Raw genomic sequence first — 27,047 nt, forward strand, 5'->3', positions numbered from 1 at the left:
AAAGATCTGCATGATTTACAGTAAGCTCTGTGTCCCTGAGTGCATGGAGCCAACAGCACCTAGTTGGTCATTAACGTATTTCACAGGCGGAGTCCTGGCCCCTGATTACATCCACGTTCGCTGACCTGCGCTGATGTGTCTTGACAAAAGAGAGAAGCCTCGCTGGTGTTTTGATTGAAAAGCAAAGGAGTGACATTGTTTTCCTTTCTCTTCTAGCTGGAGCTAATCTACCACACATTTGGAAGGCATAATTTTAAAAAGACCACAGCAAACTTGGATTTGTTTCTGAGGAGATTTAATGAAATTCAGTTTTGGGTTGTCACCGAGATCTGCCTTTGTTCCCAGCCCAGCAAGCGTGTTCAGCTCTTAAAGAAATTTATTAAAATAGCAGCCCAGTAAGTATTGTGAGCGTGGGAAGAGAAAAGTGTTGGAGCCGCATCTTCATGTTGTTCTCTCTCGGTCTAAAAAGAAAAGCAAGATACAGGGTCTCCTTGTGCACCAGGACCAACCACGGGGGCTTACACATAACCGCACTCTTGTAAAAGATGAATTCCACCCTGTTTTTGTCATGTTTGGCATCATTATATAAATTAAGATCTCACAGCACTGATGCCGGGGGCCGAAATCGTGACCCCTTTTTGCTCTGAACCACTCAGACTTTGTGCCTCCTTCGGTGTCCGCCAAGTTCTGTTGTGGAAAGTTCTGTCTCAAGGAGGCCCTTGAAGTCGCTGTCCAACATGACGCATTCTCGCCAGTAGAGGGCAGTAGGCACACACACTTCCAACTCGGCCCGAATAAAATTGGTAAAATGCCTAATGGGGAGCTAGCTAACCTGGTACATGAAAATCATCTCCACACACATCAGAAAAAGCGAGCAGCTTATAAATATTCTATGTAAGAGCACTTCGTGGGAAACAATTTATTTACTGCGGGGGCCAGTTAGGTTTCTCCATGACCTGAATTTAATCTTCTGTTACTTAGACAGGCCTGACAACCTCCTGTTTACGTCCATGTTTTCGGTATCACCACAGTGCTAAAAATAAAACGCTAAATGTGGCCTGTGGCTGGGAGACGTCTTCCCTTTCCGAGTGCAGGGAGCTGGGGGCGCAGGAAGGTGGGGTGCACAGCGACCCCAACCAGGCAGTTTTCTTGAGCCAAACCGTTTAGATCCCATCCAGAGGCTGATTTCCGGGGCTAAACAAAGAAGTCAGTGCTGCTTGACATTCTATAGGAATCGGCTTGCCAAATGCTTAGAATTTGTTTATATTTTTTTGCCAAAATTTTGAAGGTTCCCCAGGATATCCAAATCCCCTGGATATTCAAATGCTGGTGTCTCTTCATTTGGTAAAGCTTCCCTTTTGGAGAAAGATTTGGTAAAAGGTTGCTTTGTGAATGTGTGGTTCAGAAGGTAGCCACTCTCCCTCGGAGCCTGAATAGCCTTGTTGCAAAGGACAAATGCCTTCACATGTTTGGAAGGAGATGATTATGGAAACTGTGACAATGTATGCCTTCCCGGGACAAGGAGCACATTCCTCCCCCCCTCAGCCTGGCGGCGCTGAGGGCGGCCAGGGGACGAGAGAGGCAGTCTGCACACAAACGCGGGAGACCAGGAGACCATGGGGGCCCGGCCCTGTGATTTTCCAGGGCGACACAGCAGAGTGTCCCAGAGCTCAGGGCTTCTTAAAAAAATATCTTTGCCTTTCTTTTCTCTCCTCTTTCTGATTATATAAATGAGTAGTGCATTTGGCCTTCGGTTTTAATTGGTTTATCTTACTTAACCATTCTGAATCCGTGCTGTCCTGCAGTGGCACTGTTCACACAGCCCTGAGGAGAAGATTGCACACATTTATAAACCAAGAGCCACAGGCTGAGGTCTAAGCCCCGTGGCATGGAGAGGTTGTCTGGTATTTTTAGAGAATCTCAGCATATCCTGTTGAAGCTCTTTGACCTGCCCGGAACTGTGGGGACTTGGGAGTCCAAATGTCATCATCCCCTTTGGGAAGTGAAGAGATGGAGGCATAGAGAAGTGCCGTGGCTTACTTAGGGGGGGTAGTCTCTTGCCAACAGTGACCAGAGCAGTGACCAGAAAGGCTTTCTTTTAAGACTACATGGACAGGACAAAGGCAAGCGTGTGCACATGATCGTGCTCACTGCCTTCAGCCCTGGCCTACTTGCTGTTTCACTGGTGGGATCAGACACACCGGAGCGTCTCCAAAATGTCCTCCCACGTCCACACAGACCGTTGAAGAACCACTCTTTGCCATCTCTGCAGGAACAGGGGCAGCAAGTGCTACAAGTGAACTAGCCTTTTACAAAAGTGTTATCCAAACAGGATTAGTGATGACGCAGTCCACTTAGATAGCCACGTTGATCTGGGGGAAGAGCTTGCACTTGCTGCAAAATGAGTTCTTCCTTCCCTTTTCAAGGAGCCGGTATGAAGTTGGGTTATTAATCCAAGGACCTGGGCTAAATATTGCCATTCTAATAAGTGTCTTTGGTCTTGCCCCACAAGATTCTTATTCCCAAAAACACATTTAGAAAAGGTAACGATGGCATAAGTGTAGATTCCGAATATATATTTTAGAAAAGCTAATGGTGGCATAAATATAGATTCAAAATGATCAGTTTTCTTAACATCAATAAAACACAGAGAAAATAGGTTATTTCTTTTCTGGTCTATTGCTTAGGTGTGTTTTTCTCAGCTTTAAAACTCCTTGAGTCAATAGGAATCATGGCAGGTACCTTTTTGGATAGATTAGAAGCGTTTGCAGGGCAGCTGGAAGTCTGGTGGCTGCAGCACTGTTCCTTGTTCTCTCCCCAGAGGAGGTGCCCAGCTTCCGGCTACAAATCCGGACCTCATCAAGGACATATGCTTTCTCTGTTTCCATCTCACAAGATGTTTTCCTCAGGTCCCACGAGGCTTTCAGCAAGTTTTGGGGTATTAATGACCATCCCTAGGGCAGGTGTCTTTAAATTCCTTCTCAACACCTGGACTTAGCCCAGCCGGAATGGCTCAGTGGTTGAACGTCAACCTATGAACCAGGAGGTCACGGTTGGATTCCTGGTCAGGGCACATGCCCAGGCTGTGCTCGATCCCCAGTATAGGGCGTGCTAGAAGTAGCCAATCAATGATTCTCTCTCGTCATTGATGTTTCTCTCTCTCTCTCTCTCCCTTCCTCTCTGAAATCAATAAAAGTATATTAAAAACAAAACCAAAACCTGGACTTAGCCCAAACCATCACCTTTCTGAAATTACAGTGAGAAACCAAACAGCAGAGCGTGGTCACCCACGTGGAACTTACACAGTGCGTTCCATCTATGGTTGCCCGGTCTCAGAAAGGAGTCTTGACGAATATTAATGGCTATCAGCAAATAGAATGCTAATGTTGCTCTTTCACTCAAAAGTGGCATTCTACTCCAGCATGTGCCTCTTGTGTTTCAGCTGCAAGGAGTACAAAAATCTGAATTCCTTTTTTGCCATCGTCATGGGGCTAAGTAATGTTGCTGTGAGCCGCCTGGCACTCACGTGGGAGGTAAGCTTCAGCTGAGATCCAGCTGTGACTTTTGCCTCAAGAAGAAACACACAGGCTCACCAGTGAGCTTTCTGTATAGAAATATCACTCACGCTCGCGTAACAATGGGGAAGGTGGGACACTTTGAGGGAGGTGACCTGGCTCCTTTTGCTAGTTGCTGCAGAGTGTGAGCTGAAAGAGGTTCTGTCCTTTCGTGTGCAGAGGGGTTCTCAACGTCTCGGTCTGTATCATGTGTAAATAATCATAAGTCTGGTTCCTGGGTGTGTAATGGGAATCAACAACAAAGGTTTTGCTCATAGATTTCATTGTTCTCTGGGGTGTCTGCTTATTACCTTTGCAATAAGCCTTATTTATAATTAAGAGAAGACAGAAGATCCCTTTTTTTTTTTCTCTCCTCTAAGTAGTCATTTTGCTTCTGGGAGAATTAGCCAGAAAGCCAACTGTTTGGCCCAGCCGAGTACCACCTGCCTGGCAGACCTCTCTGTGGATGGAGGAACAGCAGTTGGGTAGTAGTCAGTTTGGGGCAAAAGTTATGCCAGTGTATTATGAACTTTCGTAGCAAATATGATTAGAGGTTTATTGATAGTTGATCATTTATGCTAGAGGACATTAGCTAAGTACTCAAAATGAGCCTCGGAGTGAGAATTGGAAAAGGTATTGTGCACGGAGTAGGTATATAGTCAAAGGAAGACTAAGCTCTAAGAGGACATGCACATAAAAATAGACTCTTACTAAAAATAAAAAGCCTGTGCAAGTGGGACACGGAAAGAGGGCGAGAAGGAGATAACAGAGCCTGGTTTGCGTTGGTGCTCCGGGCAGCTGATTGCATCGCTGAGTGTTTCCGTGAGAGGTTTCCTTTCCCACATCCCTCTTGACACTGTTTTCTTCAAGGGAAACGTTTGGAGGGCAGGTCCTCACACGTCCCTCTGTCTTGGTTTTCTCTTAAAATTCCAGGCAGATGCAGCACACAGCAGCTCATCCCCTGAATATAGGAATGAGGGCATTGGCAGGGCCCACGTGCCCCGCAGCTGTGTCACCTTCCACCCAGAAGGACAGACTGAGAGCTGCCAGGGGGCTGAGCGAGGAAGCCACTGCGCAGGCTCCCCTGTCCCGAGCCCACAGCTCTGGGTCTCTCTGGAGACCTAGGAGTCCCCCTCAGCTTTCCCCAACCTGTTTCCAGCATCTGATCACTCCTGGCCCTAGAGCCCAAAGGGCCTGGTTGGGATGACCAAAGAAGTATAAAGCCCCCTAGGGGTCCAGAAGGCCCCGTGTAGGCACTGCATGACAGCAGCCAGACATGAAGGCTGGAACGCGGGAAGCACTGACACAGTCCCCTTTCCTCCTAAAGAGAGAAATGGAGGTCCATTGCTAGGGGAGGGGGGGTGGAGAGGGGATGCAGTCAGAAAAGGCAGAGAGCTGGCTGGCCAGTCCTCCTGTCTCGTGGGGAACAGGAAAGCATCCCTCATTCTGTGAGCTTCTGTTCTCTTGCACATTGCTGGAAAGAGAAGATTAACCTTTCATCCTTTATAAGCCTTTATTTTTTTAAAGACGAATATAATTATATCACTCAGCAGAAAGATCTTTGATTTGGATTTATCTACCTGGTCTTGCCAGGCACTCCCGAGGGCTTCCCTGCAACTGCAGTGAGAACCGGATGGTGCACGAGCAATGTGGGCTCCAGCGCCTGACCACCAACCGCATGAAACTGTCCGTGGGCAGACCGGAAAATCAAGTTAAACCGCATGGCAAAGGCAGTGGGTCAGCATGGGAGGGCAAGGCCGATCTGAGATAAAGCACACGGCAGTGATAACCTGGAGCAGGTCCTTGGCCTGGCAGGACTGACATCCGGGGCAGGATCGCTCTCTGTGTGGGCGGTCCTGTGCATTGTAGGTCACTTTGCAGCACCCCTGGCCTCTGCCTACTAAATACCAACACCTCACCACCTACTGAATACCAACAGCACCTGCCACCTCACCCCACCCCTATGACAACAAAAGATGTCTGCAGACATGATCCAATACCCAATATTCCCTGGGTTGTGCAAAAGTGCCCCCCATTGAGCACCCCTGCTCTGGGGTGTAGATAGATAATGGTATTAAGACCCACAACATTGTTTTATTACCATATGCCTTCCTGCTTTTGACACAAAAGCCAGCTAAGTTGAGAAAAAGAACTAGTGTGAGAGGTCTAGCCAAAACGAATTCACTCCTAATTTATAAAATTAATTTATAAATTAATTTATATAATTTATAAAATGATGTTTGTGGAACATTATCTCCTAGTACAGTGATCGGCAAACTGCTGCTTGCGAGCCACATGCGGCTCTTTGGCCCCCTGAGTGTGGCTCTTTCACGAAAATACCACGTGTGAGCATGCACATACAGTGCGATTGAAGCTTCGTGGCCGATGTGCAGAAGTCGGTTTTCGGGTCTCAAAAGAAATTTCAGTCGTTGTACTGTTGATAGTTGGCTCTGTTGACTAATGAGTTTGCCGACCACTGACCTAATATGAGGATCTGGATACTTCCTGTGGGATGAGATCTTTGTGCCTCTTGATGCCCACCTGCTTTCTTCCCTTTGAACATCCCCTCTAGGCAAGGATATCAAGTTTCCCCGAAGCCTAAGTTGAAAATAGTGCCAGGAAAATGAATTTGGGTTCCTAAAAACAAAATAATATACTTTACAATGACTTATGGGACTCTTTAAACTGACTTGGATATGAGGGGGGATTGGTTGATGACGTCACTGTGGATTGGTTGATGATGTCACTGTGCAGAGCAGAGCTGAGCTGGGAATCTCTGAGGTCCAGGGCAGTCTGTGCTCCCAGAGCCGCAGGATGGCAAGCAGGTCACACTGCTCTCTTGGGGTGGCCCAGTGGGAAGGGAAAAGCCTAGCTTTTCTAAAAGCTTGGAACTTAAGCAGAGCCAGACCCGTAGATGGAAGATGTTTCAGTATCGACCTACTGCGGTAGATACGCAGGGACAGTCAGTGGTGTCAAATCATGTGCCGGAGTATAAGCATAAGGAATTGCTAAGTTGGTGGAGCAGACAGCAGGGCGGGGGAATCCTGTGGGAGAAATGCCTGGGTAGGAAGCGAGGCGCGTACGAGACAGGGAACAGGAAAGGAAGCAGGTGATGCGCGTTCCAGAGGCTGTGACCACAGCCAGCTGTGTGGCGTGGGGCATTTCATTTAAACGGTGGGACTTAATGTCTGTAAAACACAGGTTTAATCTAGCCAAGTACATATTTATGGAGCACCCTCTGTGTTCCTGACACTTGTTGGTACCAAGGATGCAGCAGAAAACAAAGCTGGTGAAAATCTCAGTTAGCTCACATCATAAGGGAGAAGGCTTGAAAAGGGACATTTCTACAACTTTTCATCCTAATATCCTCTGTCTGAATTCCTAATTGTGGGAATCAGAGAGTTCGATTCCAAAGCATCTGTAACCAGTTCTCTTTATGAACAATGCATTTCAGAAAACATTATAAACGCATGGAGGCCAAAGCATCCATAGTTACTCTGGGTTCAACTAGGTTAAGACTTTTAAAAGAGGAGCTCTCTGTATTCCAGAAGATTATCCTGAAGGGACGAGACAGGTCTCGGTCTGGCCTGTCCTAGAGCTGTCTGGTTAAGAGCCCAAAGAAATACATTTCCCCCCAGAAATGGTAGCATGTGACGCACATCTAGGTCCTGAACCTGACTTGTGAATGCGGCATTTTCATTTCATTAACAGAAGCTGCCAAGCAAGTTCAAGAAGTTCTACGCGGAGTTTGAAAGTTTAATGGTAAGGGACAGCGGCTCCTTCATTCTGTTCGCTGTCTGCATTAATCCAAAATCTGATTAGCTGAATTGAAGTTCTCATTTCAGAAATTTTATCTGTCCTTGTATGACTTTAAGAAGTTTATGATCCCGTTTTAGTGCTGCTAAAACAAGCATGTCTGACTAATGAATGGCGCCCTCGGGAACTAACTTAAAGAGGACTTATGTCCCACATAAGGTCAATTTGTGTAACTAAGAAAAGCAGTGTAATAGGATCCTCTCCACCGAGCACAGGTTGGCTCTGGGCTGGAAGGTGCATTTTTCTTGGCTTGCCAAAATTATTTTTCCTCACTGGCTGGGAGGTGTTAACAGACGGGAAAGGAGTGGGACTTGGCAGGAGTGATGGGATGGTTTCACAAAGGGCAAGTCGGGACTGGCTCTGCCAGGCAGAGAGGAGGGCGATCCGAACACAGGGAAGGAGCAGCGCTTGGGGAGAAGGGATGCTCCTGGTTGGGGTTTGTTTTCCGGGTTTTATATTTGCAATCAAAGGGATCTCTCCCCTGGATTGCTCTACGCAAATCTCCCTTCAATCATGAAAGGAAATAAAAAGCAAATTGTTCTCATGCCACATAATGTTGTTTTAAAACACAGATCAGCCAAAACCGGTTTGGCTCAGTGGATAGAGCGTCGGCCTGCGGGCTGAAAGGTCCCAGGTTCGATTCCGGTCACGGGCATGTAGATTGGTTGCAGGCACATCCCCAGTATCGGGTGTGCAGGAGGCAGCTGATTGATGTTTCTCTCTCATAGATGTTTCTAGCCTCTTATCCCTCTCCATTCCACACCCACCCCTCTTTCTCTCTCTCAAAAAAAAAAATCAATAAAATATATTTTAAACAATTAAAATAAAACACAGATGAGTTTGTTTAGCCAAGCCTTACCTTTCTTTTGTAGCTTCACTTGATCCCAAACTCCCTGATTGTGGGATGACAAGGCGGATGTGTTGGGAGGTGAAGGGAGTGGTGCATGTGTCATTAATTGCTCATCGGCCTCTCTGTTTCCCCGAAGGATCCTTCCAGAAACCACAGGGCCTACCGGCTGACAGTGGCTAAGCTGGAGCCTCCTCTCATCCCCTTCATGCCTTTGCTCATCAAAGGTAATTCCGAGGGAATGTCCGGGCCACACCAGCGATGAGTAGAGGGGAGAGGAAATGAACGAGAGCCTCATGAGATGGCTCTTTGGGGAAGCATGACCGCATCTTTTCACCTTCTGCCTCTCCTCTCAGTCTTGATTTTCCCGAAAAGTCTGGGAAGGTGATTGGAGGAGCAGGAATCCACCATTTGGAAGCCTTGATAGTAAAACAGAGGGTTAGTGGGGAAATTTTACTAACCTCAGGTAAAGTGCTTTTAGAAAGTTAACCACCTAACATAAAAAGGAATTATTGTCAGCTTTTTTTTTTGTTTTCCAACTGCAGTGTTATGCAAATCCTCCGGCATAACCTAATGGTGCTATTGTGTTTTCTGGGTGTGACCTATTTCTGTTAGTGATCAGAATGTGGCTTTTCTTTCTTTGCAGATATGACATTTACTCATGAGGGAAACAAGACGTTCATTGACAATCTAGTCAACTTTGAAAAAATGGTACGTGCACTGTGTTGTTTTTTTCCAAATGAAATTTGCATCTGTTCTAATAAAAGAAATAATTTTCCTATATGCTGCCACATTAAAAGGGGAGTTACACATAAAGGAGTTTTGAAATTCTCCATTCAAATTGGCTGCTAGTTTACTCTGTCAGTCTCTTTTGTGAAGTTGAATGGTATTTGTGCCGCGGCTCTCCGCAGAGGCAGCTTTTACGCCTGTGCTTGGTCCTGGGCTGCCTGCTGCTAAAATGCAGAACGCTCCAGAGTGGCTCCCGCGGTGTTGTTTTGCTGTGAGGTTTGTGGCACTTGCCTGCCCCAGGACGCCTTTGAAATGTTTACCTGCCGAACCTGACTTTAGTGCATGTAGGTAAAAGGCAACTCTATAGCCGATCTTTATTAGGTGACTATTCATCTGAATGTGCTTTGTTTGTTCCAATAAAGTTCACTGAAGTTCAGAGAGGGAACTTGAAAATCTTCATATCCAAGCCCAAGATTTTTATAAAGAACACATGTGGGACTGGCACATATTCAGTATTTTTCAATCTTACTCCCCCCCCACCCCCCTACCAGATAGGCTGTGTTTTCTGGCATTAGTTACTTTGCAGTTTATGTTCTTATCATGAAGCAGGTCATGCCAAAACTCTTGTTTAGCTGCTTATTAATGGAATGCTCCATTGTCTTCTGAACCCTTTGGCTGCAGCCTGGATGGATGAGGTGTCAGTGTTGCATCTGTGGGTGAGCATCTGCCCGGGGCCAGGGTTTGCAGTGATGAACGTGGTTCTTGCAGGAGAAGCTAAGGGCTCGGAGTTTGGGACACATGAGGTTCAATTCTGAGCCTCGTCACTTTGCAGGTACCCCTTCTCTGCTGGTCAGTTTCCCCAGTAGAGAATGGAGATCATGCCTCCTCCATCTATTCCTGGAGAGAGTGGGTGGGTCCAGAGTATGCAAGTATTCCTGCAAGCAATACAGTGCGATAGAAATCCTATCAGAAAACTGTTCTTCTATTTGCTTTTTGAAACCCAGCTCGCCCGAGGGTTCCAGGAGAATTGGAAACACGCTGCAGTAGTCCTGTAAGGCTCACACCATTTGACTTTGGGAATGAGCTTATTGCAATGCCCAGTTTGAAAAAGAAGCGCAGCAATTGTTGGGCACTAGGTTCCCATGTCTTAAGCTTCTTAAGAAATAGCACATGTGTTCACACTCTTCAAAGATACTCTATCCTAGAGGGCAAATATTTTCTCAGCAGTCATCCCCTTACCCTTCACTCCAAGGGCAGGGTATGGACATCTCTGTTACTGTGTCAGTTTAATAATTCTTTGGTCAAACTTAAAAAAAAAATCTTTGCTTACTTATTAGTATGGAGAATTAAGTGTATTTCCCCAAAGAAAACCTGTTTTCCAGCAATGAGAGATTTAGCAAATAGTTAAAGAACCTTCTGGGTGACTTATGCAGAAATGCAGACGGAGTGATGGCTGAGCCAACATTTGACTATAAAATATACACGTGCAAAGAGGCATAGAAGTCGGGGTTTCCTAAAAGAGATGGTTGAACTTTTTAGAACTTTTGATCATTAAAGTTAACTAACGAACAAGAACAGCAAAAATATCCATAAGGAGGAGGAAAGTTGTTTCATCTGGGTTTTTAGGTGCACCCATAACCCGCAAAGGCAAGGTCAAGATTGCACTCAGTGGACATTAAGGGAGTTCCCCTTTCTCATTTCTGCACTTCGTGCTCATAGCAGTGGATTACACACACACACACACACACACACACACACACACACACACACGGGGACCAGTGCAAGAATTCGTGCACCTTGAAAGGAACTATGGGCCACGAGGCTGCAGTGGGCACAGGGGAGAGTCTCAGCCCATTCTCCACGCCCCTGCTCAGCCCCTCCCACCATGGCCCCTGATACCCTGTCTGCCAGCAGCCCTGCTCCTGCCACCATCACTCCCACACACTGAAGGCACAGCCCCCCCCCCGCCCCCTCCCCCCCCACACACACACACACTGACTGCACAGAGTGATTGGAGCTGACGCCAGCAGTGGGTCCAGAGCCATCAGCAGGTGCAAGTGGTGGCTGCTGCCCTGATCACCCCTCAGGAGCAGGAGGAGGTAGAGAAACCTTCAGGGCAGCAGCCACCACTTGCACCCCCTGATGGTGCTGAGCTATTGGGACTGGCACTGAGCACCAGCAGTGGGTGCAAGCAGTGGCTCTGGCACTGGCAGTGGGTGTGAGTGAGGCCATCGCCAGCAGCAGGTGTGAGAGGCAGCTACCAGCTCCAATTGACCTTCAGGAGCAGGGGAGATGGAGAAGCCCTGATGGGTAATCAGGGCCAGCAGCCACTGCTTGCACCCACTGATGCAGCAGGTGCAAGTGGGGCCGGAAGGTGCAAGTGCCAGACAGGAGCATAGAATTTTCAGTAATCACCAGAAGCTCACCCCAATGACAGCGACCAGCACTCCACCTTGGTCTGGCACCCCTGCTCACCAGCTTCACCATCCTGCCTCGGCCAATGCCCACCATGTTCCATGTGTGCCCCCTGGTGGTCAGCGCACGTCATAGTGATCGGTTGTTTGGTCTATTTGCATGTTAGCCTTTTATTATATAGGATTATTGATTTCAGAGAGGAAGTGAGAGGGAAAGAGAATCATCAATGGTGAGAGAGAATCACTCATCGGCTGCCTCCTGCACACCCCCCACTGGGAATTGAGCCCTATAACCTGGGCATGTGCCCTGACCAAGAATTGATGCTCAACCACTGAGCCATGCCAGTCATGCAGGAAGAGTCCACTTTTGCTTAAAAGCTACTGAATGGCTAAAATAACAGTTCAGCTGCAATAACAGAAACCCAAATTAACAATGGCTTAAGCCAGCTATGAGTATTTCTAACTTGCATTAAAGTCCATGCCAGTATGGTAGCTCTACGCCAGGAGGCAGCCAAGTTCCAGAATTCTCTTCATTTCACCCTCCACATGGTCCAAGAGGGCAACTGCCAGGACCCCATTCCAGTGGAGGGGAAGGGAAGGGAAAAGGCAGATACATGCTTCTTCCCCACAAGGCTAAGACCTGGAGTTGTACTCACCACTCGGCTCACATTTTACTGTCAGAAATGTAGTCCCATGCAAGGGAAGGTAGGAAATGTAGCCCTTATTTGGGGGTATCCATGTGCCCCACTAAAAATTAGGGGTTTTTATTACTGTGAGAGCGATGGGGAGGAAGGATACAGAAAGAGTACTGTTGGTTCTCCTGCAACTATAACGTTTATTTCATTTGATACATCATGACTATTTAATTTTACAGTTGCCCTTCCATGAGTTAGATGTTCCTGGAAAATGAAATAGAATTTGAAAAGGGTTGATTATGGTTTTTAAACCTGGCTTTGACCAGCCTGGCACTTGTCAACTGTCCAACTCCTTCTCTCCATACCCTCTCCCCCCTCTCTGCCTGAGCCCCCATGCCACAGCCACAGCCACAACCACAGCCACAGCCACAACCACAGCCACGGCCACAGCCACATACAACTCCCACGAGTGGCGCTGTTATTCCTGTGTGTCTTAGGGAAGGAGGCAGCTCCTGTTTCCGGTTGGTGTGCATGTTGCTTCCCAGCCAACCACCAGCAAGGCCAAGGTGCCGTGCAGAGCTGGCAGCCTTTGTGGGCTGCTCGGCTACGTCCCCAGAAGGAGCCCCTGCCAGGGGTCGAAGTCACCAGGGGAGCCAGGGACACAGATGCCTTCCCGGGGCGGCAGCATGGCAGTCACAGCAAACGGCCGTGCCAACCTTAAGTATTTTTATTTTGAACCTCTTCACCCGTGAGGTACGAAGTGAGGATTAGAGAATTTGTTGCATATTGGTTTTCAGGATTTGTGAGTAGGAACAAAAGAGAATTCATACTCTGATCCTTATGCAAAAATAAAAATAAAGAAAGGCAGACATTCTTTCATTTGGGGGGAACATAAAGGAGTATTCAAAAAAATGTTTGAATAAAGCCCTTTGTAGCTTTCTGTGGCATGCATGAATATTTATAGCTTCGAGGAGGTAGACGAGCAATGGATTAGAGGATAATATGCTGGCCGGCTGCCACTATCCCAGGCTGCAGAAAGCAGGCTGATAGCCACAGTTGCTACTGTATTAGGAGGTTGGTTCTATTTCAGATGTACCCATATTTAGGTGTATTTATTTATGAATGTTATTTTAAGGTAGTCATTTTATTTGGAATGAGAGGCATGGGGCAAACTTCTGTACTTCTGGAAACATTAACAGAGGCTAATTCATGAAGGAAGAGAAATGTTTTGGATCCTTTTATTTTTATATTGTGGGAGAAGGGAAATTTACCCCTTCCCATCTTGATGCTTATGGCTGGTGAAATAATTAAAAATGACGTAAGGCAGAATAGCAAGAGAAAATCAAATTTAATATATATGTATGGGGAATTCATATAAGCATGAAGAATTCCAAAGACAGTAAAGCAAAATGAGGCATATATCACCCTGGACTAAGGAGCAGAAGGTAAGGATCAAAGGGAAATAAGCAGTTCACAGGGAGGTGAAAGGAGTTAATGTCTAGTGAACAAGTGTTTGCTGGGACATCTAGAGACAGTGGAACAGAGAGGACTTGGATCAAACAGACCTTGTGAGGTTGCTCCCTGAATATCACACCTCGTTCAGATTCATCTGTACAGTTGATGCTTGAACAATATGGGCTTTATCTGTGCTGATCCACTTATATGTAGATGTTTTGTCCATAAGCATACTAGTCTGCTCTTCATATTCTCAGGTTTCCATCAACGGATTCAACAAACCATGGGTTAAAAAAGTGTTTCTGATCCACAGTTGGGAGTCTGTGGATGTAGAGAGCCAACTGTATGCATTGTCCTACATCATTTTATATAAGGGACTTGAGCATCCTCGGATTTTGGTATCAGTGGGGTCCTGGAACCAAACCCTGTGGATACTGCCGGATGACTTTAGTTTTGAGGGAGTCAAAAGTTATACCCAGATTTTCAATTGCATGGGAGTCAGCATTGCTAACCCCCATGTGTTCAAGGGTCAACTATTGTTAACTCTGGTCATAGCTTCTTCCTGGAGCAGGCTTTCCAGTCAGGGGTCTTCCCTGACCACCCTTCCGGTATTCTACCCTCCACACCCTGCACTTTCAGGCAATGACCTTATCTTTGTGGCTGGTTTCACAACCTGGGATTATCTTTACTTACCTCTTCATTACTTGTCTCCCCACTAGAATGTGAATGTCCTAGACCGGGTATCGTACCTTCTTTGTTCACTAATATTTCTCAGCACCCCCAAAAAAGGTGTTTTCACATCATAAGTATGCAACAAATATTTGTTGAGTAAAAGAATAACATAATCATATTCCAATGTTGGATTTAAGACAGTACACTAAAACATTTTTAAAGGATTTATGTAACCAAGATTCAATCCTAAAGTCTTTTCTATTTTATTAGGAAATTTGAGCAGAACGCACCAAGCATTTTTGCATTACTGGTACTTCAGGCAAGAGTATCCCCTTATCCATCTGTTCCTAACTGGACCTTATTCTGTCTGCCCTCTTCCCTGTGGTGCTAGGACAGTGGTCAGCAAACTGTGGCTCGTGAGCCACATGCGACTCATGAGCCGTGGTTTGCTGCTCTGTTGACTGAGTTTGCCAACCCCTGCTTAGGGAAAAACATTTAAAAAAACATTTTAATAATGTACTAATGTCTTTGGCCTGAAGTCAAAACTTCTGGATAAGGGTAATGCCTTACGCAGTGGTCGGCAAACTCATTAGTCAACAGAGTGACAAACGGCAGCTCGAAAGCCGCATGTGGCTCCAGAGCTGCAGTTTTCTGACCACTGTGCTAGGACGTCTGTCCTTCAGGGTCCTTCCCTGAGTGTAGACATTCACAGCCCTCTGCATGTGCCTGCACAGCCATGACCCATGGCCATCATATGAACAACACACCATCTGTACACATGTGTATCTGTATGTCACACACCTCTTGGACATTAAAGACCCACAGCTAGAGGATAGGGAGCAGGGCTCTTCCTCAATGATGCGTGTAGTGAAGGCTGGCTCAGCACCAGCCCTCATTATCTTTTATCTCTGGTCCTTATAGGGCACTTCATTCTATTGAGTGGCTATCATGGACACAATCTTTGAAGCTGAGAGACTATATATTTCTAGATCGTGTTGGGGGGGAGGAATTATTGTCCCCAATATATGAGGGTCTGATTAAAATAATCAGATAGCGTAAGTGTAGAATCATTGACAGAGATTCTATTTTTGATAGGCCTATAGACAGGGGCAAATCAGGAGGGGCAGAAATAAGAAAAGAGGGGATCTGGCAGGCATTAAGAACAAGGATGGTGAAGAACTCAACAGGAAGAAGGAAAGACAAACTGTGGAGGACAGACATGCAGAGAGGTCTGAGGTCCAAGGCAACTCCCTGGGGGACTGGGCAGCTGAGGGCGGCTATGCTGGTGGCCGCCTGGAAGTGGGAGGTGGGGAGGGTCACCGTGCAGGTACCATTGCCTGGAGGGCCTGCCGGTCTGAACTTGAAAAGACTGTGGACTGTTTTCTTGGGGAGAGTCCCCAGGGCAGGGTGATGAGCAGACCCTTGGGTGCTGATTCTAACCGGGAGGAGGGGACATATCAGAATCGGTTCAGGCGTGGAGAGGCGGTTTCCACGGTCCACCTGCACTGACTCAGAGCGCTTCCTACGGAGCCTGCCTGTTCTCCCATTTAGCCCTGAATTACAGATCGCTGGTTCTAATAAGCCAGGTGCTGATGGGAGTGCGTCAGAGAGGAAAGCCAGGCCTGCCTTGGAGTAGTCAGGTACTTTCCCACTGCCCTACAGGAAAGGCACCAGCCTGTTCCCGCAGGACCGGTAAGCCAGGGTCTGATTTTTGGCTCCATCCCTGCTGTGTCATTTGGATAATGAAGCCTCGGTCTCCTCAACCCCAGTTTCTGCCAAGCTGAACCGAGAGCACCAGCGGATTGCTCGAGGCTTCAGTCTGCAGGATAGAAAGACTAACTAGCTGGCTTTTACTGGAGGTAAATGCAAGATCCTTCACTTTGGCCCAGGACGTAAACTGCACATCTCCAGGTGAGGGGGTGAGGAGAAGGAAGCTCGGTCCGAACAGCAGCTCAATGCGCTGGGAGGAGAGATTTGAGTCACTGTTAGTTCAACAGGTGTCAGCAGTGAGACTTCTTAAAAATTGTGGACTTCGATGTGTAGCTTCGTCTAGAGCAGGGGTGGGGAACCTTTTTTCTGGCAAGGGGCATTTGGGCATTTACAACGTCATGTGAGGGTCATACAAAAATTATCAGCTTAAAAATCAGCCCGCTATCTATGATCAAACATTTAATTAACTCACCCCTAATGCCTTGGCAGAGCCAGACCAAATGATTTCAAGGGCTTTCTATGGCATGTGGGCCGGATGTTCTCCACCCCTGGGCTAGATCAAGGAAGGAAATGATTCTTCTGCACCCTGTGATTTGCTTCGTCTGAGGAGCCTCGCTGACACTGTCCAGGAGAGACCGGAACCCTCCTTCTGAGAAGTTGTGGAAGACACTGAGCACGTTTAGTCTAACCAGAAAAGAGGTGGGGGTGAGGAGAGGGCCGTGATAGCCGCCTTCAGGTATTTGAACGAATAGGAGCTACACCTGTTGCTTGTTGTGGCTTCGGAGCTCAGAACCAGGATCAATGGGTGAAAAGCAAGGGGAGAAAAACTTTGACTCAGAACAGAAGTTTCTAATAGAAATGTGTAAAAACGTGAGAGGGACTTTCCTCGGAGGGTAATGAGTTCCTCGTTGCTGGTTGCGTTTAAATAGTGGGAAGCCCCTGGTTGTGGGCAAGTTACAAACCTCATTGCAACACCAGATTTAGATTTCCCAACTAAACTGAAGTTACCTTGGAGTGCAATTATAAAGGATATGTCAAAATTAAGACCATTGTTAAAATTAATCAAAGATCTAGGGAGGTAGAATGAACTCCAGAGCTGGAAATTACTGATTTAAACAATTGTTCTCACATTTTAAACTACATAATGAGCTAAAAAAAAAAAAAAATTATGAAGCTTCGGAGTAGAGCTATAAAGAGTCGTCTCCAACTAAAGTCAGAATGAAATGTTTTAGCTTTCAGAACGAAAAAGCAGAACAATTACTCCCTACAGAGCGGCATAGGAAGAGGTTTCTGACCCCGGCTAATTGTTTTATTTTTCTTCAGAGGGGCCCCCTGGCAGCATCTCCCGGGGTTTGCAGTAATTACACTCCATTCACTATCTGAAGAATTACAATAATTCTACATGGGATATACCGGTGCCCTTCCGATGCAAAGTCTTTAGAGAAGCGAAAAAACAACTTAAAGTAAATTAGCAGGAAAATTATCCTAGTTACTGTTTATTTCAGGGCTTCATATATCAGAGGCTAATTATACATTGTATGCTACAGTTTCTTGGAGGTATCTGTCATGCATTTCTCATGCCGATCAACAGACGTGCTGGTTTTTAGGATCCTTCAGGAAAGTGATGTCTGAACTTGCCCGATTGCCTCTTTCTTCAACGCAGATACATGGCACTGAATGCTTGCCAGTCCTTGGAGCTGGAGTGGTGGGCGAAGTACAATGAGTGCTCACATATGTGTTTCCAAAGCTTTGACTCTGCCCTAGCCAGATCTGCTCAGTGGGTAGGGGTGTCGAACTCAATCAGAGAAGGGGCCAAAATCTAAAATCCAGCCTAAATCGAGGGCCGAATGGTTTACTGAACAGTCATAAACTGACAATGTCATAAACTGACAGTGGAGGGCAGTGATGACAGCGCGGTGCGGGCCACATTGCAAGGCCTGGCGGGCTGGATTTGGCCCGCGGGCCTTGTGTTTGACACATGTGGTAGAGCATCAGCCCGTGTGTTACTGAGCCCTCTTTACTTTGAGGAACTTGACAAGATACACCTTCTCCAAATCTGGGATGGTTACAAATTCTACAAATTCAGAGTGGCCTCCAGAAGGTGGGAGTGTGTCCTCAGGAGTAAGAGTCTCAGGAACCACAGATTGCTTTCTGTGTCCCGAGGAGCAGGCACGCGATGGCGGGGAATCACACCACGGGTGTTCCTCACGTGAAAAAAATGCCTCGTGTGCATGAGTGTGGGTGCTCTTGCAGGTAAGTGAGCAGGCTCTCTATCCCCCGGCCGCCATGATCAGCATCTCAGCACAGGCTGTTTCTCAGGGGCCCAGGGATTGCTGAAATACATAATGGCTTGCTTTCCTTTCTGGATTAGAAACTAAGCTTACTTGCATTTCAGTCTTTTTTTCTTTTTTTCTTTCTTTCTTTTTCTTTTTAGCGCATGATTGCAAATACTGCCCGAACAGTGAGATACTGCAGAAGCCAACCTTTCAGTAAGTTCAATGTTGCAATATGGATCTCTGGTGGTGGAGTCTTTTTTTTTTTTTTTTTTTTTTTTTTTTTTTTTTTTTCATGAGCTTTCGGAGACATCCGAGAAGTCTGGACAATATCTGATTGTCAGAGTCACTTTGGAACATGAAATCCATGAGATAGGAGCCTGAGTTGAAGGATGTGCTAGTTGTTAAACCAGAAAATAACCCCAGGAATATTATTTTGTGAATGAACTTAAAGAGCATTAACTTGCTCCTTCCAGTGCAGCTATAGACAAAGAAGGCCTGATTGCCCGTGATTCCTGCCTCACACCAACTCTCCTAATGACTCCCTGCTTGATGGTGAGAAGCTCCCATCAGGTCCTGATGACTCAGTCCTGTCGTTTCGAAGCTGGGAGAGAGAACGTTTGTTCCTTGTGGTGTTGCAAGAATGCATTAATGTGCACAGCACATTCGTAAAAGGTTCCATAGCAGGAATGGATGTTATATTCCCAGCATTCCCAGGGGAACGTAGGGTGCTCTTCTTAAATCTGAAGCCATAGCACAATAACTAGTATAACACAATGCTTTCCTGTGAAGCCATCCGTAACAATAAATAGCCATTTGAAACTGGAGTTAAGTTGCATCATAGCACAGGCTCAGCATGCCAGACCAGTGCTACTGTTCCTCTGGGCTGGGACTTTGCGTGGGCGGGTGGGGGAGGGCTTTGGCTCCCTCAAAATGGGCTGGGAGTGAGAAGGTGGCCCCTGTCAAGGTTTCTGCTTAGCGTCATCTATGAGTCACTTGAAGTCACTTGGCTCATTAAGTCAGCATGATAACTTGACATAAGCATGACTGTGAGGCTACCAGTGTTACCAGTTCCTTCCCCTCCAATTAGCCTATTGCTAAGATCCTAAAAAGTCCTTGTTTCATTCCTCATCCCTGTCTTTGGTCTTAGCACAAGACTGGCCAAAGGAAGGGTTTGCCAACATGGGATGCCAGAATTGCTAAATATTGACTTTTCCAATGTACAGCAGAAGTAATCTAGGAAAAATAACCTCAGCTTGGAGAGCAAGTAGGCCTTTAAAAAATCGATTCCAGCGGCTGTGCCTCTCGTCCTTCCTAAGTGAGAATAGCCTTGCACTTCAGCCACTCCTATGTGGGTTCTGCGAGTTCATGTCCCAGCTCTTCATCTGGTAACTGGCTCTGTGTATGAAGACATGGCCACAAAGCAGTTATTCAGTGAATATGAGGATATGTAACAAGGGTTTATAATCTAGAATCTGTGGTCCATCTGGGGTCCAGGAAATTCCTGAAATTGCAAATATTTGTAAAATTTTGTGTGGCTGAGAAGGTTCATAGCCTTGTGAAAGTTCTCAATGAGGTCTCAGAACCAAAGGACCATGATAAAATATGTTTTGTTCCATAAGCCTCTTGGGAAGTAAATCCTCATCTGCCTACATTTTCTCCTAGAGCTCTGTGGGGAAATCACACACACACACACACACACACACACATCTCTCCAGTGCATTTGTTCAAGTTATCAGTAACTGATGGTAAACAACAGCTGCTCAGCTCTGAAGTCAACAATCTATAGATAAAGTATAGGAATAGATTCATAAACATTATGGGAATATGTACAATGTAATTACAGTATATTGTACGTGTGGCGTACACTGCCAATGAGAAGCAGGAAAGCGAAGCACTGTGGTATTATTTATATGTGATAATTACACTGATGAGTTTCTTTTTAGAGTGCGTAGGGGCCTTTATATCTTCTCTCGGCTTTTCTGTGTGCAGACCTGCAGCACTCCCCTGCACCCCTCTGGCAGATGGCCTTCTAACTGTCTTTGGGAGTGGCATGAGCATCTGAGAAGAGGGCCTGAACTGCGGAAGGCAGACACTGGCAGAGAGTACACTAGTCTGGAGTCCAGACTCTGACTTGGCCACACCTGGTGTCTCACTACCAGATAGGAGCCCCACACCAGTGATCTATGGGCAGAGGTAGCCCAAGGACCACAGCGTTTTTTTAACCTTTTATTTTAAAACTAGAGGCCCAGTGCACAAAATTTGTGCACTGGGGGGTTGGAGGGGGAGGTCCTTCAACCCAGCCTGTGCCCTCTTACAGTCCAGGACCCCTCGCTCCTTACCACCTGCTTGCAGCGGAGTCGGAAAGGCTCCTGTGCTTGCCAGCTGTGATCCCAGCTTCTGACTGAGCGGTGTTCCCCCTGTGGGAGTGCACTGACCACCAGGGGGAAGCTCCTGTGTTGAGCGTCTGCCCCCTGGTGGTCAGTCCACATCATAGCAATGGGTTGTTCTGCCATTCAGTCGATTTGCATATTAGGGTTTTATTTTATAGGATAATGCCACTGTTTAATCAGTGAGAAAATTCCCAGGGAAGACATTCAGATGTCTCATGTTTCTAGAAAAATTGGAAGATCTGGCAACTCGGTGCAGATGCAGAAGACGGGTCTGGAGGGGCCGGTGTCTCTCATTCACCACTGTCCAAGTCAGCCTTCCTCACTCATGTCTATGCCCTGCATGCGGCGGGGAGCATTTGATCCTTCTTTCAGCGGGGTTTAGGGAAACCAGTCAATCACATAGCTCGGTTGCTCACATGTTTGGGGGAGTGAATGAGAATAGAATGGTAAATGAGATTTCAGAAGTTGCATCAGAGGATCAAAGGTCTAGCAGAAGTCATGACTTCACCCATGAGTTGCTTTTTTCTGGATATGAAGACCTCTAAGAACAGACAACCTGAGCAGTTATGTTGTGTATCGTATGCAAGTAACAAAGGGAGCTGGTGATTGTAATCTCACTTGGCTTGCTTCAGGTCAGCCAGCCCGAGTTCTAAGTGCTTTTCTTAGAAGCTAACAAAAACTGTCCATCATTAGTCGGCATCTGATTCAGAGGGGCCAGAGATCAGAGTCTGAAACAAAGGCAGGATGGTTTGGGGCAACAATTTTAATGTATAACCAGGGACTCTCGGGTGTTGCTTTCACTTCTTTTTTAGTGCCTTTTTTTTTTTTTTTTAACAACATGAGATGCAAAGGAAAATGATCAAAATAGGTGATTCCAGGGAAGAAAAGGGTGAGAGGGAGGAGATGGACCATCCAAGTGGAAACATTTCAATGAATACGGCATTGTTGAAAGGTCTTGATGGAACCCAGCAATGTAAGATGAATGTAATAAGTAGCTGGGGAAAATAAAGTGTATCTTACATGCATATGTTGTGCAATTCCAATTCTCTTTCCAACAGATCTTGACGCAGCTCAAGCTAACAAGAACCATCAGGATGTCCGGAGTTATGTACGGCAATTAAATGTGATTGACAACCAGAGAACTTTATCACAGATGTCACACCGGCTAGAGCCTCGTCGGCCATAAACATTTAAAGTGCCCAGAACAATGGTTTGCCTCCGGTCCACAGTCTTTCAAAAATGGCATTGATGCTACTGCTGACTGTATTGTCGCTAGAGAATGCTGCAAAGCAAGCAAAAACACACCCTGAGACCACTCAGGGCTGCATTCAGCTTACCAGCCTCATGACAAGAGAAGAAGTTATTTGCATCAAGCTTGCACTCTCTCTAGCATAGAAATCCCCAGTTTGTAGACACCCGGTTTCATTTACAATCATGCCACCTTCTTTGCTGAAGCATAAAATAAGACCTACATGAAGAGTTTGGTAGAAATACCATTGTCAAGAGAAATACCAAGTCTGATATTTTTTCCTAAGAATGGTTTGCAAGATAAGATGTGCTACACATGGGATTTATTTGGATACATCAGTGGTCGTATAGTTTCATATTTTTTAACTCAACTTCTTGATTTGGAGCATGAGAATTTTGGAAGGTGTTGAGGAATTAATATAAATCCAAATTATAGGTTGTATTCTGCCATCTTTATAGTCTTACCTCTGAAGGAATTGAACCTGACCATATTCCTGTAAAACATTATGACTCTTTATATAATTTAGGGAGGACCAGTCTGTAATTTCTGAATGATATAGAATAATATTTATGTTTACAATGTAACTTTTTTAAACTTTCAAATCAGGATTACATAATAAAAATTCCACTAAGAAACTCCAAGGTTCTTAAAATTGCCAGTGTTTAGATTTAAAAAAAATAATACCATTTCAGAAGAGCACAATATGCACAAAAAGATTTTCAAAATTAAAATATTTTCCTGGGCATTAAAAATCTTTACTATTGGCTAATTATTGTTACTGATAAAAAAAATACATATTTTCTGGACTTAATGTTATTACAAATCCTTAATTTTCAGCAATTGTTTTGCACTTTCAAGTAGATTATATATAGTTCATTCAATCGATGGAATAGTTATTTATTTGCTACATGATAGATATTGTGCCAAATAATTACTTTTTATTTATTTTATTTAGTATGTAATTTTGGGTACATTTCTTCCTGTTTTCACAATTACGCTACATTTTATGTGTAGGAATTGTATGTATGTATATCTTCTGTAAATAACAGCTAGTAGCTTCATTAAATTCAATTGTTGACAAGAAATGGTTCTGTTCTCAATTCCTCTAATATGGGAGGGGTGATTATTTGGTAGAGTGGGATCCCAAATTTTAAAATTCAAATAAAACTCACATACTATTATAAAAGTCACTCTTTTAATGGATACTATTTAGTGGGTTTTGGTATATTCACAGGATTGTTCAATCATCATCACATTATAACTCCAAATGTTCTCTTCATTCCTGAAAGATACACATACCCATTAGTGGTCACTCCTCATTCTCTTCTCTTTCCAGTCTCTGGAAACCACTAATTTACTCTATGTCTATGCAGATGCACAGATGCTCCTATAGTTTCATATTTTTTAACTCAACTTTATTTACCTATTTTGGGTATCTTTTAATAAATGGAATCATAAGTGTAGCCTTTTGTGTCTGATTTCTTTTACTACGCACAATGTTTTCAAGTTCACACATGTTATTGCATGTATAAGTACTTTGCTATTTTTTATGGCTGAATAATATTCCATGGTACCAATATACCACATGCTATTTGTCCATTAGTCAGTGGACACTTGGGCTGTTCCCACTTTGGGGATATTAGGAAAGCTGCTAGTATTTTCAAAATGCCTATTGAGGAGCCTCCTACCATTTCTCAGTGGTTTAAGCACTTAGTAAATATTTGATTAAGAAGTTTTTCAAAATCCTCTAAACTTCAGATGTCTCTATTTTTTAATATCAACGTTTGCCAGAGTAATGTTCCAAGCTACACTAATTTCACAAGTTCACATGCTTTTTTAAAAATCCAAAAACAGATACACAACTGCAAAACAAAAAAATATAACCAAATAATATCTTCACATCAATCTGGAAACCACTGTGTAATATATCCCATTCTTAGAAATGATTCTTAATATTCATTACCATATTAAAGGCTCTGAGAAGCTCTGCTGTAAAACTTTCGACCATCCCACAGTCAAGCCCACTTTGAAAAATGCTAAAACAGGCAAATGCCTTTCTGTATCAATCACATAGCAGTTCGAGGGAGGTCCTTTGGGGAGGGATGTTGTTGCAGGCAGTGCTATGCCTCACACCGGAGTAGTACACAATGCTTGGAATTTACTAGAGAGAGAAAAACGAAAGTCACGAGTAAATTTTCTTGAAGTCATTATTGTTCAGCATTCCACTGTCTCACAGGCCTCAAAACCAACTGTATGGTTCCCACTGATATGTTTTTCGTTTTCGGGATTATTTTTATAGATGCCAAATAATGCCAAAAGCTAATCCCTTGGTCATCCTTACTCCTGTTTTGTTCTTAGTTACACCTTCCATACTCAAGACTGATATCCAATGTCTGACAACTCCTTTCCTCCAATTCCATGGTGACTGGCCCCTTAAGATCTTATTTTAATTCAGTTTCCACATTGTTCAAAATTAACACATATTCTTCCATGTAGGTTGCCCCTGGGTCTTACAAATGAGAATAACTATTGCTGTACTTAATTTAAAAAAAAAAAAAAATAGGAGACTTTTAATTATGTCCCACTTCTTTGAAAATGTACCCAACTCTATTATCCAAGGTAGCGATGGCCCAGTAAAAGCACTCACATTCTAAAGACAGGAGCAGTAGCCAAGCAACCCTTCCGGAAGCAGGAGCTACAGTTAATATTTTCAACCTTGCAAACAAGCCGAAAGAAAATGAGATGCCCGCAGGGTCACAGGAGGATAATGAGGTTTGCAGAAGACGTGAAAAAGAAAGAATGTTTCTACCAAAAGCGCCCGTAGGAAATTATACATTTAAGTGTTTAACACACCTGCTTAGCAAGGTCGCTGTACAGAGCACAGGAGCTAAGCTGTCCCAGCAATGTTTGAATACCGGGCAGGTTAAATAGACGTCGTCTGAAATCAGTGGCATTTCCTCTGAAATGTGAATGCAGATCAATGACGAACAGTGTGAGAAAATTCAAAGAAGTGTCATTCTGGTTTCCAATTGTGCTTATAATTTTCTAAAGTCAGCATAGAATATGCAGTAAGGTAAAAATGAACCCTTACTTTCAATAGCTTTTTATTTTTTTACTATTAATCTAAAAACGTTTTTTTTTTTCTTTTTAGAATAATCTTAATTTTCTCTATTTGTCCTACATGGAGAAGAGTGTAAGGTTAGATGAGCCTGTCACAGCATCTTTTGCCTTACAAAGGAGAAGAACCTTTAACTTAATTATTGTGTGTTATCTTTCTGTTCATTCATTCATTCATTCATTTGCAAATACTGGTTAAGGAGCATACTGACTGCCAGACCTTCTTTGAGTTCATGATTCAAAGGTGAGAAAAACTAGAGGGTCCCTGTTCTTCTGGAGCTTATCATCCTACGGAAGAGACAGAAGATGAGTCAAATAATCAAATGAAAAATAAAAATAAAAACATTTCCAAGGAAGGACATGGTGTTGCAACAATATGGGGATTTAAGCTGATCTGAGGAGAGGAAATGTTTCCAGTGGAAGTGACATTTGACGTGGACTCTGAAGGATGAAAATGCTATCTCATTTAATACCTCCTAAGAGGAAGTAACCTTTGCAGTGTGAAGGACAAAAGGTTCACGGAGGCAGAGCAGAGCAAGCTGGGTGAGCATGCTCCTAGCTGTGCTGGAGACCGAAGTCTGGCTCAGAGCAGGCAGGCAACATCTCGCAGACCTTTTTAAGGAGCTTCCTCTTTTCCCCTAGAGCCGTGCTGAGGGTAGGGTTTGCATTCATAATGGTGGCCCTGGGAGGGCAAGGTCATTGCTTTATTTTTGTTTTGTTTTCTGCTTTTTTTTTTTTTTTTTTCTAAATGGTGCATTTAAAAATGTTTGCTTTTCATTATAGTTGCCGTACGATATTGTATTAGTTTCAGGGCCACACCATAGTGATTCAGCACTTTTATATGCCTTACAAAGTGATCATCACCATAAGTCTAGTAGCCCTCTGTCACCGCCCATAGTAACATGATACAACTGAATCTGTTCCCTATGTCGCACCCCCATCCCTATGACGGCCACTGCTTTATGACACCACCCAGCCGATGACTCATGGTGTCATCCCAAATTCCCTAATTCCTTTATTGTGCAGGCTGGAAGGTGGGACAGAGAAAATTGTGGATAGTGGCAACCATTAAAAAACATATTAGCCGAAACCGGTTTGGCTCAGTGGATAGAGCTTCTGGGTTCGATTCCAGTCAAGGGCATGTACCTTGGTTGCAGGCACGTCCCCAGTAGGGGGTGTGCAGGAGGCAGCTGATCGATGATTCTCTCTCATCGATGTTTCTGACTCTCTGTCCCTCTCTCTTCCTCTCTGTAAAAAATCAATAAAATATATTTTTAAAAATATATATTAAAATATTAAAAGTGGTGGATCCAGATTCTCACAAAGAATCAAACACCATCTCTCCTCCTGACTTAGCCCATGCTGTGCCACTTTAAACTTCTGTTATAGTAAAATATGCTTAACTTAATATTGACCATTTTAGCCATTCTTTGAGTGTATAACACAGTGGCATAAAGTGTAATCACACCGTTGTGCAACCATCACCACTCTCCCTTTCCACAGTTTTTCATCTTTAACTCCCTGTTACACAATGTCTCCCCACTTCCGCTTCCTCCAGCCGCTGGGAAGCACAATTCTACTTTCTATCTCTAGGATTTAGAGGTTACTTCATATAAGTGTTATCTTACAATGTGTCCCTTTGTTTCACTTTGTTTGTTTGCTGTGTGTTTTTTAACCCTCACCTGAAGATTATTTTTCTATTGATTTCTAGAGAGAGTGGAAGGGAGGGAGGAAGGGGAGTAGAGAGAGAAACATCAGCATGAGAGAAACACATCACTGGTTGCCTCCTGCACACGCCCCAGCTGGGGCGGAGACACGTACAGTGGAGATAGGTGCACATGAATGGGAAATGAATCTGTGACTCTTTGGTCCACAGGCTGATGCTCTGACCACTGAGTGCACTGACCTGGGCTATCTAATGTTTTTAAGGTTTATCCACATTGTAGCATGTATCAGAATTCTCTTCCCCTTTAAGCTGAAAATACATTGCTTTCATGCATGTACCACATGTTGTTTATCTGTGCATCCATTACTTAACTCGTTTCTGCCTTTGGCGTTGTGAATGATGGTGCTATGAACATGGGTGTACAGATACCTATTCAAGTCCCAGCTTTCAATTCTTTGGATATTGTACCTAGGAGTGGAATTGTCAAGTGTTATGGTAATTCTATGTCTGACTTTTG

At 44.7% G+C, this 27,047-nt stretch overlaps 1 protein-coding gene across 6 annotated transcripts in view; it reads left to right on the top strand.

The window, feature by feature from the left end:
• RAPGEF4 (Rap guanine nucleotide exchange factor 4) overlaps positions 1 to 22,371 on the top strand; it is a 244,770-nt gene extending 222,399 nt beyond the window's left edge. For all 6 annotated transcript variants that reach the window (XM_084892292.1, XM_084892293.1, XM_084892297.1 and 3 more), the window contains 7 exons: positions 217 to 395; positions 3,443 to 3,533; positions 7,266 to 7,316; positions 8,357 to 8,444; positions 8,864 to 8,928; positions 18,267 to 18,321; positions 21,557 to 22,371. In XM_084892292.1, the coding sequence (XP_084748418.1) occupies positions 217 to 395; positions 3,443 to 3,533; positions 7,266 to 7,316; positions 8,357 to 8,444; positions 8,864 to 8,928; positions 18,267 to 18,321; positions 21,557 to 21,684 (657 nt within the window). In that variant the 3' untranslated portion in view covers positions 21,685 to 22,371. The remainder of the gene's footprint in view (positions 1 to 216; positions 396 to 3,442; positions 3,534 to 7,265; positions 7,317 to 8,356; positions 8,445 to 8,863; positions 8,929 to 18,266; positions 18,322 to 21,556) is intronic.
• Positions 22,372 to 27,047: the final 4,676 nt, after the last annotated feature.

Source organism: Pipistrellus hanaki (assembly GCF_964339955.1).
Source record: "Pipistrellus hanaki genome assembly, chromosome: 8".
Classification (NCBI taxonomy): Eukaryota; Metazoa; Chordata; class Mammalia; order Chiroptera; family Vespertilionidae; genus Pipistrellus; species Pipistrellus hanaki.